The sequence below is a fragment of the Heptranchias perlo genome, chromosome 4 (genome assembly GCF_035084215.1).
Source record: "Heptranchias perlo isolate sHepPer1 chromosome 4, sHepPer1.hap1, whole genome shotgun sequence".
In the NCBI taxonomy this organism is placed as follows: Eukaryota; Metazoa; Chordata; class Chondrichthyes; order Hexanchiformes; family Hexanchidae; genus Heptranchias; species Heptranchias perlo.
In genome coordinates this window covers 59,285,043-59,301,245 of record NC_090328.1, presented here as the reverse complement: position 1 = coordinate 59,301,245, position 16,203 = coordinate 59,285,043, and the positions used below count along the sequence as shown (strand labels likewise).

At 46.7% G+C, this 16,203-nt stretch overlaps 1 protein-coding gene and 1 long non-coding RNA gene across 7 annotated transcripts in view; one reads left to right on the top strand and one right to left on the bottom strand.

The window, feature by feature from the left end:
- Positions 1–12,214, bottom strand: part of commd10 (COMM domain containing 10) — a 94,604-nt gene extending 82,390 nt beyond the window's left edge. For 2 of the 4 annotated variants that reach the window (XR_010962683.1, XM_067982992.1), the window contains exons 1-4: positions 11,870–12,214; positions 10,274–10,364; positions 9,738–9,848; positions 755–910 (exon numbers count right to left, since the gene is read on the bottom strand). Coding sequence is in view for 3 of the 4 variants with exons in the window: in XM_067982992.1 (XP_067839093.1) it covers positions 755–910; positions 9,738–9,848; positions 10,274–10,364; positions 11,870–11,898 (387 nt within the window). In the remaining variant the exon portion in view is untranslated. The remainder of the gene's footprint in view (positions 1–754; positions 911–9,737; positions 9,849–10,273; positions 10,365–11,869) is intronic. The other 2 variants (XM_067982993.1, XM_067982991.1) reach the window with 2 other exon arrangements.
- LOC137320962 (uncharacterized) lies at positions 11,661–15,674 on the top strand. 3 transcript variants are annotated; one of them, XR_010962686.1, is made up of 3 exons: positions 11,696–12,343; positions 12,698–13,050; positions 13,376–15,674. It is a non-coding gene; the product is annotated as an uncharacterized lncRNA (long non-coding RNA). The 3 variants fall into 3 exon arrangements; XR_010962685.1 differs by having other exon boundaries at positions 11,696–12,370; XR_010962684.1 differs by having other exon boundaries at positions 11,661–13,050.
- The last annotated feature ends 529 nt before the right edge of the window (positions 15,675–16,203 follow it).

The window sequence follows — 16,203 nt, the reverse complement described above, 5'->3', positions numbered from 1 at the left end:
TATCCCCCTCCCCATTTTTGAATAGGGATGTAACATTTGTAATCCTCCAGGCCTCTGGCATCACTCCCATATCTAAGGAGATGACTTGAGATAACCAATGCTGAAATTATAAGTTTACTGTATAAGTTTACTAAGCAATTCAAATACATTGTATTTCCTAAATTTCCTGGCTTTTCAAGATCAGATTCCAAAGCACCAACAGAAAACCATAAGGCTTTAAAACCATTAAACCATAAAACCATAAGGTAGAAAAACATTTAAAGCAAACACCTAGAAGTTTTAAAAAGGCTGTTTAGGTTTTAGTTTGGCTCCTCCTTTAATATTGTCACCTCAGGTGGTCATGGATTCAAGCCCCACCCCAGGACATTACCTAAGCACCCCAGGTAATGCTGAGGGAATGCTGCCATCTTAAACTGAGGCCTCATCTACCTGTTCCAGTGGTTCACATGAACATTAAAGATCATATGGCACCATTTGAAAAATAGCAGGGAATTCTCCCACAGTCATGGTCCATTCTTCCTCACCTCCATTACCAAACACAAATGAACTGATCATTCATTTCTATGCCATATGCAACTGTCACTTCTATAGCGATAAACAATAGGAATGACACTTCGAAGTAATTCACTGTATGTGAAGTGCTTTGGGATATTTCTGTGACATATGATAAGGCAACATACAAATGCAAGTTCTTTCTTTTTAAAAAGAAAACCTCATCCCTGTATTCATTTCTGACCATCTCAAATTGTATTACCTTTTTAGGAGCAAAAGTACTTTGCCTCAATTTTTCAATGATATCTTGGCCCATATTTGTCCAGGCCTGGGCAAAGGCCTCAGCCTTCTCTTGACTCAGGTGGATATTTTCTAGTTGTTGTTGAAGAGCAGCAGGTCTCATGTTGTAATAGGCTGCCTGATAAGAAATTATATAAGTGAAACTTCAAAACAATTTGAAAACCTTTCAAATAAATTAAATAGACAGAAGTGCACTTGCTACATTGGGCCCGATGTTAGCAGGGCTGCGGGTTCTCGGCGGGGGGGCTATCGGGTGCGTGGGTAACGCGCCCGGTGAAATTAGTGGGTTTCCCGCACGATCGTAGCAGACAAACCACTAATTGGACCCACTTACCTGTTCCTCCGGGTTCCCCACTGCTGATCTGCGCGTCGGGCGGGCTGCGCATGCGCAGTAAGATCTGTCAGCTGGAGGAGCTCTATTTAAAGGGGCAGTCCTCCACTGACAGATGCTGCAACAAATAGCAAAAATGACAGCATGAAGCAGCCCAGGGGGAAGGCTGCTCCCAGTTTAATGATGCCTCACTCCAGGTATCAATACATGGGGTGAGGAGGAGGGGGAGGATAGAGATCTTCCACCCGGCGGGCGGGAGGAAGCGGCCCGCCTCCGCCACCAGGAAGGCCTGGCTCGAGGTGGCAGAGGAGATCACCAGCACCACCAACATATCGCCCACCTGCATACAGTGCAGGAGGCGCGCCAATGATCTTAGTAGGTCAGCCAAAGTGAGTACATGTAGTGTTTCCCCGACACTCCGTCTGCCACAGCACTGCCCCCACCCCACATCTCCTTCAGCACTGCCAACACTACCCTGTCACATCACCCCTCACACCCACACAAACCTCATCCTCATCTTACCTGCACCTACTCTCCTCGCCAGTACTCATCCCGCCACTACCACGCAACCCAATCCTCATACAATCTCATGGCTCTATCTCATACTCACCCTCTCGTGCATCTCATTCACGGCCAGCCTCACTCAACCTGCCACTACCTGTGCTGCAGCCACAGGGCATGCATCACATATGTGCAGTAGGCAGCGTAAGGCAAACATGTCGTGAGCATGAAGGGGATGCACAAGGGTGTTTGAGGGTTCGTCATGGGTGTTACTTATATTGAATTTCTGACCAACTCACATTACACATTATATTGGCACCACTACTGCCATGTCTTCACGAATCCTGTCTGGTTTGTGCAATAATGCCCGCTCCTGAGGATCACTATGAGGACCCACCACTGATGCCACCCATTGTGTCACTGCAGAGTGGGTGTAGGTGTATTTGCAGGGCTCTTCTGCGCAGATGACTGAGAGACATCGGCGACGTCCCCGGTTGCACCCTGGAAGGATGCGGAGGAGAAGTTGTAGAGGGCAGTGGTGACTGTGACAGCGACAGGTAAGAAGATGGTGCTCGGGCCAGCCAGGAGCAGCTCGGCATGAAAGAGGCTGCAGGGGTACGGTAGCATAGTGGTTATGTTACTGGGCTAGTAATCCAGAGGCCTGGACTAAAATCCAGAGTCATGAGTTCAAATCCCGCCACGGCAGCTGGTGAATTTAAATTCAATTAATTAAATTCAATTAATTAAATAAAAATCTGGAATTAGTATCAGTATCAGTAATGATGGCCATGAAACTACCGGATTGTCGTAAAAACCCATCTGGTTCACTAATGCCCTTTAGGGAAGGAAACCTGCCGCCCAAACCCGGTCTGGCCCATATGTGACTCCAGACCCACAGCAATGTGGTTAATTCTTAATTGCCCTCTGAAATGGCCAAGCAAGCCACTCAGTTGTAAAATCTCGCTACGAAAAGTCATAAGAATAAACCACCTGAAATGGACCACCTGGCATCGGACCACTAGGCACCGGACACGACAACGGCAAAACACCAAGCCCAGTCGACCCTGCAAGGTCCTCTGGGGACTTGTGCCAAAATTGGGAGAGCTGTCCCACAGACTAGTCAAGCAACAGCCTGACATAGCCATACTTACAGAATCATATCTTTCAGCCAACGTCCCAGAATCTTCCATCACCATCCCTGGGTATGTCCTGTCCCACCGGCAGGACAGACCCACCAGAGGTGGCGGTACAGTGATATACAGTCAGGAGGGAGTGGCCCTGGGAGTCCTCAACATTGACTCTGGACCCCATGAAATCTCATGGCATCAGGTCAAACATGGGCAAGGAAACCTCCTGCTGATTACCACCTACCGTCCTCCCTCAGCTGATGAATCAGTCCTCCTCCATGTTGAGCACCACTTGGAGGAAGCACTGAGGGTAGCAAGGGCACAAAATGTACTCTGGGTGGGGGACTTCAATGTCCATCACCAAGAGTGGCTCGGTAGCACCACTACTGACCAAGCTGGCCGAGTCCTGAAGGACATAGCTGTTAGACTGGGCCTGCGGCAGGTGGTGAGCGAACCAACACGAGGGAAAAACCTACTTGACCTCGTCCTCACCAATCTACCTGTCGCAAATGCATCTGTCCATGACAGTATTGGTAGGAGTGACCACCGCACAGTCCTCGTGGAGATGAAGTCCCGTCTTCGCCCTGAGGACACCATCCAACGTGTTGTGTGGCACTACCACCATGCTAAATGGGATAGATTCAGAACAGATCAAGCAGCTCAAAACTGGGCATCCATGAGGCGCTGTGGGCCATCAGCAGCAGAATTGTATTCCAGCACAATCTGTAACCTCATGGCCCGGCATATTCCTCACTCTACCATTACCAACAAGCCAGGGGATCAACCCTGGTTCAATGAGGAGTGTAGAAGAGCATGCCAGGAGCAGCACCAGGCGTACCTAAAAATGAGGTGCCAACCTGGTGAAGCTACAACTCAGGACTACATGCATGCTAAACAGCGGAAGCAACATGCTATAGACAGAGCTAAGCGATTCCACAACCAACGGATCAGATCAAAGCTCTGAAGTCCTGCCACATCCAGTCATGAATGGTGGTGGACAATTAAACAACTAACGGGAGGAGGAGGCTCTGCAAACATCCCCATTCTCAATGATGGCGGAGTCCAGCACGTGAGTGCAAAAGACAAGGCTGAAGCGTTTTCAACCATCTTCAGCCAGATGTGCCAAGTGGATGATCCATCTCAGCCTCCTCCCGATATCCCCACCATCACAGAAGCCAGTCTTCACCCAATTCGATTCACTCCACGTGGTATCAAGAAACGGCTGAGTGCACTGGATACAGCAAAGGCTATGGGCCCCGACAACATCCCGGCTGTAGTGCTGAAGACTTGTGCTCCAGAACTAGCTGCGCCTCTAGCCAAGCTGTTCCAGTACAGCTACAACACTGGCATCTACCCGACAATGTGGAAAATTGCCCAGGTATGTCCTGTCCACAAAAAGCAGGACAAATCTAATCTGGCCAATTACCGCCCCATAGTCTACTCTCAATCATCAGCAAAGTGATGGAAGGTGTCGTCGATACTGCTATCAAGCGGCACTTACTCACCAATAACCTGCTCACCGATGCTCAGTTTGGGTTCCGCCAGGACCACTCGGCTCCAGACCTCATTACAGCCTTGGTCCAAACATGGACAAAAGAGCTGAATTCCAGAGGTGAGGAGAGAGTGACTGCCCTTGACATCAAGGCAGCATTTGACCGAGTGTGGCACCAAGGAGCCCTAGTAAAATTGAAGTCAATGGGAATCAGGGGGAAAACTCTCCAGTGGCTGGAGTCATACCTAGCACAAAGGAAGATTTGTAAACAATTTTACAACACCAAGTTATAGTCCAACGATTTTATTTTTAATCCCACAAGCTTTCGGGGGCTTTCCCCTTCCTCAGGCGGTGTGGAAATGAAATGACAATTTCGAATCCTTCGCATTTTAAGATCACATAACAAAGCCTGGTGATTACTGCCCGTTGCCAAGGCAATCACAGTGAGCAGACAGAAAGGTGTCATCTAAAAGGCCACTGAATATACAACCCCCCAAAAAAAGAGAGAGACAGAACGAAGACAGTCAATGACCCGTTATATTAAAAACAGATAACATTTGTTCGCTGGTGGGGTTACGTGTAGTGTGACATGAACCCAAGATCCCGGTTGAGGCCGTCCTCATGGGTGCGGAACTTGGCTATTAATTTCTGCTCGACGATTTTGCGTTGTCGTGTGTCTCGAAGGCCGCCTTGGAGTATGTTTACCCGAAGGTTGGTGGCTGAATGTCCTTGACTGCTGAAGTGTTCCCCGACTGGGAGGGAACCCTCCTGTTTGGCGATTGTTGCGCGGTGTCCGTTCATCTGTTGTCGCAGCATCTGCATGGTCTCGCCAATGTACCATGCTCTGGGGCATCCTTTCCTGCAACGTATGAGGTAGACAACGTTGGCCGAGTCACAGGAGTATGAACCGTGCACCTGGTGGGTGGTGTCCTCTCGTGTGATGGTGGTATCTGTGTCGATGATCTGGCATGTCTTGCAGAGGTTACCGTGGCAGGGTTGTGTGGTGTCGTGGACGCTGTTCTCCTGAAGGCTGGGTAATTTGCTGCGAACGATGGTTTGTTTGAGGTTGGGTGGCTGTTTAAAGGCGAGTAGTGGAGGTGTGGGGATGGACTATAACTTGGTGTTGTAAAATTGTTTACAATTGTTAACCAAGGTCCATCACCGGCATCTCCACACAAAGGAAGATGGTAGTGGTTGTTGGAGGCCAATCATCTCAGCCCCAGGGCATTGCTGCAGGAGTTCCTCAGGGCAGTGTCCTAGGCCCAACCATCTTCAGCTGCTTCATCAATGACCTTCCCTCCATCATAAGGTCAGAAATGGGGATGTTCGCTGATGATTGCACAGTGTTCAGTTCCATTCGCAACCCCTCAGATAATGAAGCAGTCCGAGCCTGCATGCAGCAAGACCTGGACAACATCCAGGCTTGGGCTCATAAGTGGCAAGTAACATTCGTGCCAGATAAGTGCCAGGCAATGACCATCTCCAACAAGAGAGTGTCTAACCACCTCCCCTTGACATTCAACGGCATTACCATCGCCGAATCCCCCACCATCAACATCCTGGGCGTCACCATTGACCAGAAACTTAACTGGACCAGCCATATAAATACTGTGGCTACGAGAGCAGGTCAGAGGCTGGGTATTCTGCGGCGAGTGACTCACCTCCTGACTCCCCAAAGCCTTTCCACCATCTACAATGCACAAGTCAGGAGTGTGATGGAATACTCTCCACTTGCCTGGATGAGTGCAGCTCCAACAACACTCAAGAAGCTCGACACCATCCAAGATAAAGCAGCCCGCTTGATTGGCACCCCATCCACCACCCTAAACATTCACTCCCTTCACCACCGGCGCACTGTGGCTGCAGTGTGCACCATCCACAGGATGCACTGCAGCAACTCGCCAACGCTTCTTCGACAGCACCTCCCAAACCCGCGACCTCTACCACCTAGAAGGACAAGAGCTGCAGGCGCATGGGAACAACACCACCTGCACGTTCCCCTCCAAGTCACACACCATTCCGACTTGGAAATATATCGCCGTTCCTTCATTGTCGCTGGGTCAAAATCCTGGAACTCCCTTCCCAACAGCACTGTGGGAGAACCGTCACCACACGGACTGCAGCGGTTCAAGGCGGCGGCTCACCACCACCTTCTCGAGGGCAATTAGGGATGGGCAATAAATGCCGGCCTTGCCAGCGACGCCCACATCCCGTGAACGAATAAAAAAAAAAATGTCCACGGCTACATGCCGAGTGACTCTGAGCCTCCGTGTGCACTGCTGCTCAGAGAGGTCCAGGAGGCTGAACCTCGGTCTGTGGACCCTGTGGCGAGGGTAGTGCCCTCTGCGACGCATCTCTCTCTGCGGTAGCCCTCCCTCCTGCTGTACAGGTGGATGTGTCACAGCACTCTGTCGTGGAGCTCCACGTGTCAGAGGTGGACGGCGTGGATGGCGAGGCTGGTGATGCTGTTTGCCCTTCGAGGGGGTCATGACTGCAGCTACGGCGGCCCCCGTCTGCAAGGTGTACATCTGAGGGGGTCCGCAAGGTAGGTACATGTCTCCGGACCCCTGGGTAAGCGTGCAGGTTGGTGACTTTGACTGTCAGGAGGAGGGTGGTGGAGGCCAAACTTTGTCCCAAGTGACAGAGTGGCCTCCTGCAATGGGTGAGCGTCTCCCCACCTGTCAAATGGACCTTTGCAGCTGCCACAGGCTGACAGCTGCAACACGTCCATTTGACCTGGGAGTGTTTCCCCCAGTGTGGGAAACAGTCCCATTTTGTTCTAAAATCCCACATAGTCCCTTAATCAGGTCAGTTAATGACCTGAAATACCTAACTTAATACTGTCAAGTGGCATCCCGCTGGCTTTAATTGCCTGCGGGATTCCCACCAGCGGGGGCTGCGCGCGCACGCCGGCGCGTCAGCGGGGAACCCGGAAGTGCGCGGGTTCGGGTCGGGCTCCGGTCCTGCGCCGGGATTCTCCGATTTTCGGAGCCCCCCCCCGCGGGAAACGCACCCGATAGCGGGTGCTAAAATAGAGCCATTGTCTTGATTTTCTATTTCAGCAGAGATCTGATTTTCTAAGTTTTTGGTGCTTCAGCTTTTCATTTGTCTCAAGTTATCCCTTCACTCTGAAGCAAGCAAAATGGTTACATCAACTCTAAGTCTAGACAACAAAGCTAACGGTGACAAATGCATCTACAGCAAGTATCAAGACATTTAAGGTGAGGTTTCCGGCTTGGGAACAATGGCATTGCCAGAGAACGATACGTAATCTCAGTTGACCAACAGAGATCACAGAGGTAAGGTGGGCACTCTGTGTATGTGATCAAACGCCATATATCTATATATTAAAATTTTACATCTGCGCACGCTTCGTATCTGCGCAACATGACTTCCTGCTGTCAAGTTTTTGTCACACTTTGTTAACTTTCTCCCATTATCAATTCAACATTTATAATGCATTTCCCCCCCCTATGTAAACTCAGCCTTCAGTGCAATCTGGGCACCAGGTTCCCACAAATCAGACAAAATGTTATCTGAATTTTTTTTTCATCTGCCTTTTTATCTCAGCAACTGAAATATCTAATATCCTAAATACAGGTCTAAACAAAAAAAATACATATTTCACATTGACATGATGAAATTTATCCACTGAATTGTGTCTTCTAATGCTTTCATTATAATTTTTACCTAAACACCTCAGGTTTCCCAAAATCCTGGGCTTGGATTTGATATTTTTGGCCACAGCTGTGATGCTGTGAACTGAATCTGGATTGTGCAGTCTGAGCATGGACACAGACAATTCCCAGGATGTACTGGTACTGTTCAGTAAGTTGTACTGATGGAATATTTTTCTCTAGTTTCTGGCAGTTTCAGCCCTAAAGCTTTTCAAAATTATTTGAAGAAACACCAAAAAGGTAACATTTATATTAAGTGTTTCCTTTATAAACAGAGAGGCCGTACATGTGTTTTTTTTTACATTAACCAGAGTGAGTCTTGTTCCCATGCTAAAAGTTCAATTTTCAAAAATGTGCCAGTTGAATTTTGAAGCTAACAAATTCTCATTTTTTATTCCTCTCCTCCCCATATCCTCCCAACCTCTCCCCCCGACATACTCTCACTTCATATAACCTTCTTCCCTCCCCACCCTCCCTCCCCTCTGTCCTCCCATATAATCTCCCCTCCATCCTCATTCTGTTTTGAGCCCTCCATCCCTCTCCCTTCCCTAAACCCTCCTGCCTTCTCATTCCTATATCCTCTCCCCACCTCTATACCCCTTCTCTCTACTTCATACCTTCTCTCTCCCCTCCTCTTTTGAATTTCCCTTCCTCTTTCCCTCATAGAAGTTTTGTTTGCTTTCAAAACTCAACTTTTAAAAAATAAATTAGAATATGAAAATAAACTGCATTTCTATTCATTTGTGTTTGTCCCTTTTTCATACATATCAGAAATTAGAATCTCAGTCTCAGCTTTAGCATTGGCCTTTTATGCCAACAAAAACACTGGTGGAGATAATTTGCTTCAAAATTCAACTGATGTTTTTTTATTTTTTGAAAATTGAGAATCAGCATGAACAAAGACTCTCCCACCGTATCTCATCTGAATACATCTTCTGAAATTTATAGAAGACAAAACAAAAGCTACAATAGGTATGTAACATTTTTTTCCCTTGCACAGGCACAGGTTGAAAAAAGACTCAACATAAATTAAACTTGAATAAAGCTGTTGAAATTTGCCCTCTTGTTTTTCATAATTATTGAAGATCAGCTTCCAGCTCACACAATGTCATGGGTCAGGGCAAAAATATCAACAACAAGCCCAATTTTTTGGGAGAGACTGAAGTCTTCAAGCAAAAACTTTTATAAAAAGCATTAGATGCATACATTTCATTATATTACTGTGAATGTGCACTTTTTAAACTTTTTTTTTGTTTAAACCCTTTGGATAATAGTAATTTCAGTTACTGAGGAAAAAAAAGACATGAAATGACATGCTTTTCAGAAAGCACAGTGATTTGTGGGAACCCAGTGGCCAGATTGCAGGAGGTGACAAGTTTACATAGCCAAACCCTAATCAGAGAAAGTTGTTGATAGTTAAACTCCTAAACTTTACAAGAGAACATTAATTGCTAGGCACCAGACAATTCTCCAACCACTTGTTAGAAAACTGTCTGAAATGTTACTGTCCGATTCTAGAGAATTTCAGATGCCTAAAATTGTGCCTCACCTGAACTATTTTACACTAACCAGTTCAATGTATACTCACAATTTACACAAACCAAACTCTACCAATATAAACATGTATTATATCTCTAAGTAAATGAGTTAGATCTCTCTTGTTAAACCTCAAAGAACTTCTATTATAGTGCCACATCTTTTATAAAATGCAATACTGATCAGTGTAAAGCTCTTAACAAGTCTTTGAACGATATTGATCAAAACCAAGAAAAGGAACATGTTCGTCCAAAATGTAATGTGATTTCCCATTATTTTACCTGTTCCAGGATAAAAGATACAGTTTCGAGAACCAAGCGGAGGTCTTGTTTTTCCAGAGAAAGTGCTGCTTGAAGTTTTTCTTTCTCTTCTTCGTTAAATGAATGTTCATCCTAAAACAATAATTGATTAGTACCGTACCAATGCAAGAGGTTCTAATCAGCACTGTAAAAAGACAATTAAAAAGGAATTTTAAGATACCAGTAAATTATAAAAACAGTTAGTGGTGAGTGGTAGCTCATTAAGTTCCAAGAATGCTCCTACAAAGTTAACTTCTTCCACCCAAACCAAAATAAGGCTTTAAACAAACCCACAAAATCAGGGCTTCCTATTAAAAATATCCATTATGCTGGGCAGGATTAATATATGCTCCCTAAATTTAGCTAGGCAGCACACAAAAGCATAACGGGATCCAATATTTCTCACAACATGACACTACACATCACAACTGCAATATAATTTAGTTGTCTCATTAAATAAGCTGTTATCGTATATGAAATATACAATAAACATGACTGCTATGTTTTCCATCAAGTACCTTCAAGTGAAGCTTCTGAAGAATGCGAGGCAGCAGTCGTGGAAATTTACTAGTGTCAATTCCATTGATCAACACTACAGCTTGCTTGATGCTGTTCAAAGAGAAAATGAGTCAGATGAGTAACTTTATTCCGTTTCTATATAATTTTAAAGGCAAATTTGAGCACATAATCGAGACTAAGACTTCAGTTCAGTGTTAAGCGAATGCTGTGCTGTCAAAGTTTGAGGGAATACTGCATTTTCAGAGATGCCATCTTTTGATAACTCATTAAACTGAAGTCCCAGCTGCATGCTCAGATGGATGTAAAACATCTTTGTTGTTCGCAAAATTCTCCCAGTGTCCTGCCCAACATTCCTCCCTCAACCAACACTAATATCTGGTTATTCATTTGCTGTTTGTGGACCTCCCTGTATGCAAATTGACTGTCATGTTTGTTCACATAACAACAGTACTGCAATTCAAAAATTGAGTCATTGGCATGAAGCACTTGGGAGATCCTGAGGACATAAGATGCTATATAAATGGTAGTTAAGTAGCAGTGAACATCTGTCCAAATCTACTGCTTCAGGGCTACTTAATTAGTTTAACTGGCAGTCCAATAATTAAAAATAAGTGAGCCTGGGATCTGGAGTCCAAGTATTTAATCTTACTCTCTAAATTCTTTGACAGTTGTAAAAGGATAGATACAATAATACTCTTGTATCAGCCACTGTATCCAACACTAGCAAGGGATTTATTTCACTATTACAAAAAGTTTACAAATTCATGGCATACCACACCAGAGATAGAATTTAATTTTTCTGGTTAGAGGAGTGTCAGGCTAGATGCTCATTAAATTAGGTAGCATACCAAATTTTCCCATATCCCACACCATGAGATAATTAACAACAGCTCTTTCAGACAGCAAAAAGGCAATACTTTAAAATTCTCATCCTCGTGTTTAAATTCTTTCATAGCCACATTCCACTCTATCTCTGTAACCTCCTCCAGTCCTACAGCCTCCCCCTCAACCAAACACTTCCCTCCTCTGACTCTGACATTTTGTCCATCCCCCTTCTATTCCCCCACTGGCAGTGATACCTTCAGGCACCTAAGCCCCATGATCTGGAATCCTCTCTGTCTCTTCACTTCCCTCTCTTCCTTTAAGGCCCTCCTTAAAACCCACCTCTTTCACCATGCTTTTGGTTATCCCTCTTAATAGTTAGTTTAGGGTGCAATTTTTGTCTGATTACACTCCTGTGAAGCACTTTGGGATTTTTTCTACATTAAAGGGTGCTATATAAATGCAAGTTGGTGATGTTTAAAAGCTTTTTTAATAAAAAAATATTTTCATTTTGTCCTTTAAACAAGTACCATATTGAAAAAAAAATCAAATGTTTTAACTAGCTTCTTATTCAATTTAAATATTTTTTGGATAAATTTCAGAGAGCCGCCACAGGCACGATGGGCCGAATAGCCTCCTTCTGTGCTTGTATGATTCATGAATTAAAAAAAACAAGTGAGAAACACCCAGAGCAGTTTTGAAATCTGTAAAGGGGCAGAGCTTTTGCAAAAGAACAGAATCTGTTCTAATCTGCCACTTGCATTTGCTTCTACCTCTGGGTTTCTTTGACGATCGCGGCCATCCTGTCCGCCGGCTGTCACTCGGCGGTCCGACTGTTCCTCACTCCCGGTCCGTCCGTCACTCACTGTTCCTCACTCCCGGTCCGTCCGTCACTCACTGTTCCTCACTCCCGGTCCGTCCGTCACTCACTGTTCCTCACTCCCGGTCCGTCACTCACTGTTCCTCACTCCCGGTCCGTCACTCACTGTTCCTCACTCCCGGTCCGTCACTCACTGTTCCTCACTCCCGGTCCGTCACTCACTGTTCCTCACTCCCCTTCACTCCCCGGATTCTTCCTCCCGGTCGGTTTTGCGCTTCTGTCCCGGAATCACGTGACCTGTCAGCTGTCGACGGAAGCCGGGGAGGCTCAGGTTCACAGAGATCATTGGACGTGGCGGCCCGGCCCGGCGGTATAGGGATCGGCTCCTTGCTTCAATGTCACGGGAGGATGATCGGACAAGGACGTGGTAACATTATTCAGGGCGACCCTCCCGGTACTACAAGACCTTTCAAAGGACCTTTAATATCTGGAATCCATCAATTTTGAGAATTAAATGAGCGGAGTGACGATTGGCACTGCGCCCGCCCTACAACGCGCATGCGCAACAAACCCCTCATTAATGCGCAGCGTATAATGTTCAGAAATAGAGGCCTTTACCTTCAGCTTACTCACTTCGCCTCCGAGTCTCCAGGTATGATTCTTACCTGGAGCCAGGAACTCAGCGAGTGGGTAGATTTTCGGGTGGGAAACCTGGAAGTAAAGTGAGCTCATGGGAATCTGCGCTCGCAATTCAATTGAAGGCACTTCATTTTACTTACAGGTTTTGCGTCTCCAAGCTGCGCTGCAGGCGTAATGCGCACTCGGTTGACGTGATCTGAAGGCCACTATTTAAACAGCCAATGGATTTTGGAGCAGAAAGGAGGAAGTGGAGGTATGGAATCACATAGAGCAAAGGCAGCACCCAAGTTCTCAGATGTATGGCTTGAAGTACTGCTGGGTGCTGTGAGAACCAGGAGGGAGGTCATCTACCTAACCGATGGGAGAAAGAAACCTGCTTCTGCCACGAAGAAGGCGTGGCTGTTGGTGGCAGAAGAGGTTAGCAGCAGAAGCACGGTGCCCAGGTCGTGGCTGCAATGCAGGAAGCATTTTAATGGCCTAACCAGGTCAGGGAAAGTGAGTACATTTGCTGATTCACCCAGATCCTCTGTTGCACAACACCCCTTCTCACTCTGTGTGGGCAAGCTTACTCCATCACATCACCCCTCACACCCGCTTAAGTTTTAGCATCAACCATCCTTCACTTTCTATCCACTTGCTCATCTCCCCATTTATCCACCCAGCACTGCAACTCACATCAAACCTGATGCAATGTGATGCATCTGTCTGATAGTCACCCTCTGATGCATGTGTATGATAGTCAGCCTCACCCAGTGCACTGCATCCATTGGGTGAATACTGCACCTTCAGTCACTCAGGTCTGTTCTGTCGCACCTTGTAGGAGAAGAGAGTGCAAAATGCAAGGGAGAGGACGAGGACTGGAGGTGGACCACCACAAATAGTCCAGCAGACAGATGAAGAGGAGAAGGCCATGGAGCGCCGACACAATGGGCCGAATGGCCTCCTTCCGTGCTGTAATCTTTCTATGATTCTATGATAAGTGGAACAGATTCATCCTTATCCATCGGAGATAGAGAGACTGGGAACCCGCAGATGCCTGGTGACAGAACTTTAACATTTTTCACACACACGATGACTTTATTTCATCAATCGCTGAACTCTGACAGATCTCAGTATGGTAATTAAAAAGATTGTTACTTTGCCAATGACTAATTCACATCACTTTCTGGTGTCTTCTAGGGCCTTCATGCACACAAGAAGAATGTGGTGAGATGGAAGCCGTTGATTCCTCAAAGGACCTAATTCCTTCTGAGGTGCACCATCACAGGACATGCAGCTATGCACCAGCGTAGTTACACGTACTTTGGTAGGTCATGTTAGCCAGACCCCTCCACTGTCTCTTATTTGTCACACTGCTTGTCCGACATCTAGTACTGGATGAGCAAAAATTTCTTCCAACTAAATATTGGGAAGACCGAAACCATTGTCCCCGCTGCAAACTCCATTCCCTAGTCATCGACTCCATCCCTCTCCCTGGCCACTGTCTGAGGCTGAACCAGACCGTTCGCAACCTTGGCGTCCCATTTGACCGAGATGAGCTTCTGACCACATATCCGGGCCATCACCAAGATCGCCTACTTCCACCAACATGACATCGCCCGTCTCCGCCCCTGTCTCAGCTCATCCATGCCTTTGTTACCTCTAGATTTGACTATCCCATGCTCTCCTGGCTGGCCTCCCATCTTCCACCCTCCATAAATTTGAGCTCATCCAAAATTCTGTTGCTTGTAAGCTAACTTGCACCAAATCCTGTTCTCCCATCACCCCGTGCTCACTGACCTACATTGGTTCCTGATCTGGAACGCCTTGATTTTAATATTCTCATCCTTGTTTTCAAATCCCTCCATGGCCTTGCCCCTCCCTATCTCTGTAACCTCCTCCAGCCTTACAACCCTCTGAGATCTCTGTGTTCCTCCGATTCCTGCCTCTTGCGCATCCCCTATTTTAATCGCTCGACAATTGGCTGCCGTGCCTTCAGCAGTTTAGGCCCTAAGCTCTGGAATTCCCTCCTTAAACCTCTCCATCTTTCTCTCCTCCTTTAAGATGCTCCTTAAAACCTACCTCTGACCAAGCTTTTGGTCACCTATCCTAATATCTCCTTACGTGGTTCGGTGTCAAATTTTGTTCGCTAACGCTCCTGTGAAACGCCGTGGGATGTTTTACTACATTAAAGGTGCTATTTAAATCCAAGTTGTTGTTGTTGTAGTTGGGTTGTCACCTGGTGATTCACCACTCACAAGTGAGCACGAGCCAACACTAGTGGCAGGGGCAGCTGTGGAGAGTCCGTGTCGGGGGGCGCACTCCTCTCGAAGCTCTGCTCAGCTGGACACAGATGCTGAATCGTGGGGACCATCATTGTGAATGAGAATGATTGAGGTACAGCTGCATCTTTGTGTGCCATGCACACTGTCCACAATAACGGAAAGGATGGAGGAGTCCAACTCTAACATGAGTGGATTGATTTTGCAGGTAATTGTGAGAATGTTTGTCATGGAGAGAGTGTCAGCCTTCATGAGCTTCAGGCAAGGCTCGCAAATGAGTCTATGCAGGCCATGACCATGGACATGCATACTTTAGAAGTCAGCATGTCTGCCGCCTTAAACAGGATGACAGATAATTTATCTATGGCATTACAAGTTGGCGCATGTGTTTACCAAGCTGTTGTCCAGCAAAGTGGTGGGAGTGATGTGGTGCTGGCCCGGGAGAGGGATGATGGCGAAAGAGAACATGGTAGTAGGAACTCCACTCAAAACGCTCGCTCTTCTCACCCGTTGCCCCCCGCCTGGCCACATCCAGTACCTGAAGTGCGGCCTCCTCTCCCGATGACCGAATCGGCCCTGCGCAGGTGCAGGTGGAGTATTCTTTGGCGGGGCCCTCACGGGCTCCGAAACCCAGAATTCGTAGGCCAAAAGCGTCTCAACAGTCAGGGCAGGGATCTGAGTAGACATTCACTACCTCTGCTGTGACCACTGGGGATGCACCACATTGAAGCAATAGGAAGCATCAGTTTAAGCAATTGTAGTTCACCAAGGGTATGCACAAGGGTGTTTGAAGAAATGTTTTGTTGTGAAGTTTCCTTTTTTTTATATTGGCAGATTAAATGTATTGATTAGCCCCAATTCCACGTCTTGGCCATTATTACGTCCCGAGAGTTAAGTTGCCCTTTCATTTGCTTCATGATGAATGCCGATACATGACGGTACCCATTGAGCGGTTGTGCAATGGGTGTGTAAATGGTTGAAGGATTGTTTTATGCAAAGGGAGGTGGTGGGGGAGGGTGATTGGTGGTGGTGGTGGTTGTGTCATGCGGTCTGCGTATCTCAATGTCTTTACTGTGACACTTATTATGAGAACCTGTGAGCGATGAGGGCATCCGTGACATTCCAGGCAGCAATTTGCATGGTTGGTCTGGCGATGGGTGCCCCATCTTCATCTTCCACCTCCTCCTCCTTATACTTCTCTTCTTCAATGTTGTCGCCAACCTAGGAACATAAGAAATAGGAACAGGAGTAGGCCATATGGCCCCTCGAGCCTGCTCCACCATTGAATAAGATCTTGGCTGATCTTCTACCTCAACTCTACTTTCCCGCCTTCATCCTCCTCCACCTGTAAACCTCTGCTGTGAGTTGTTGTGCAGGACGCAGGACA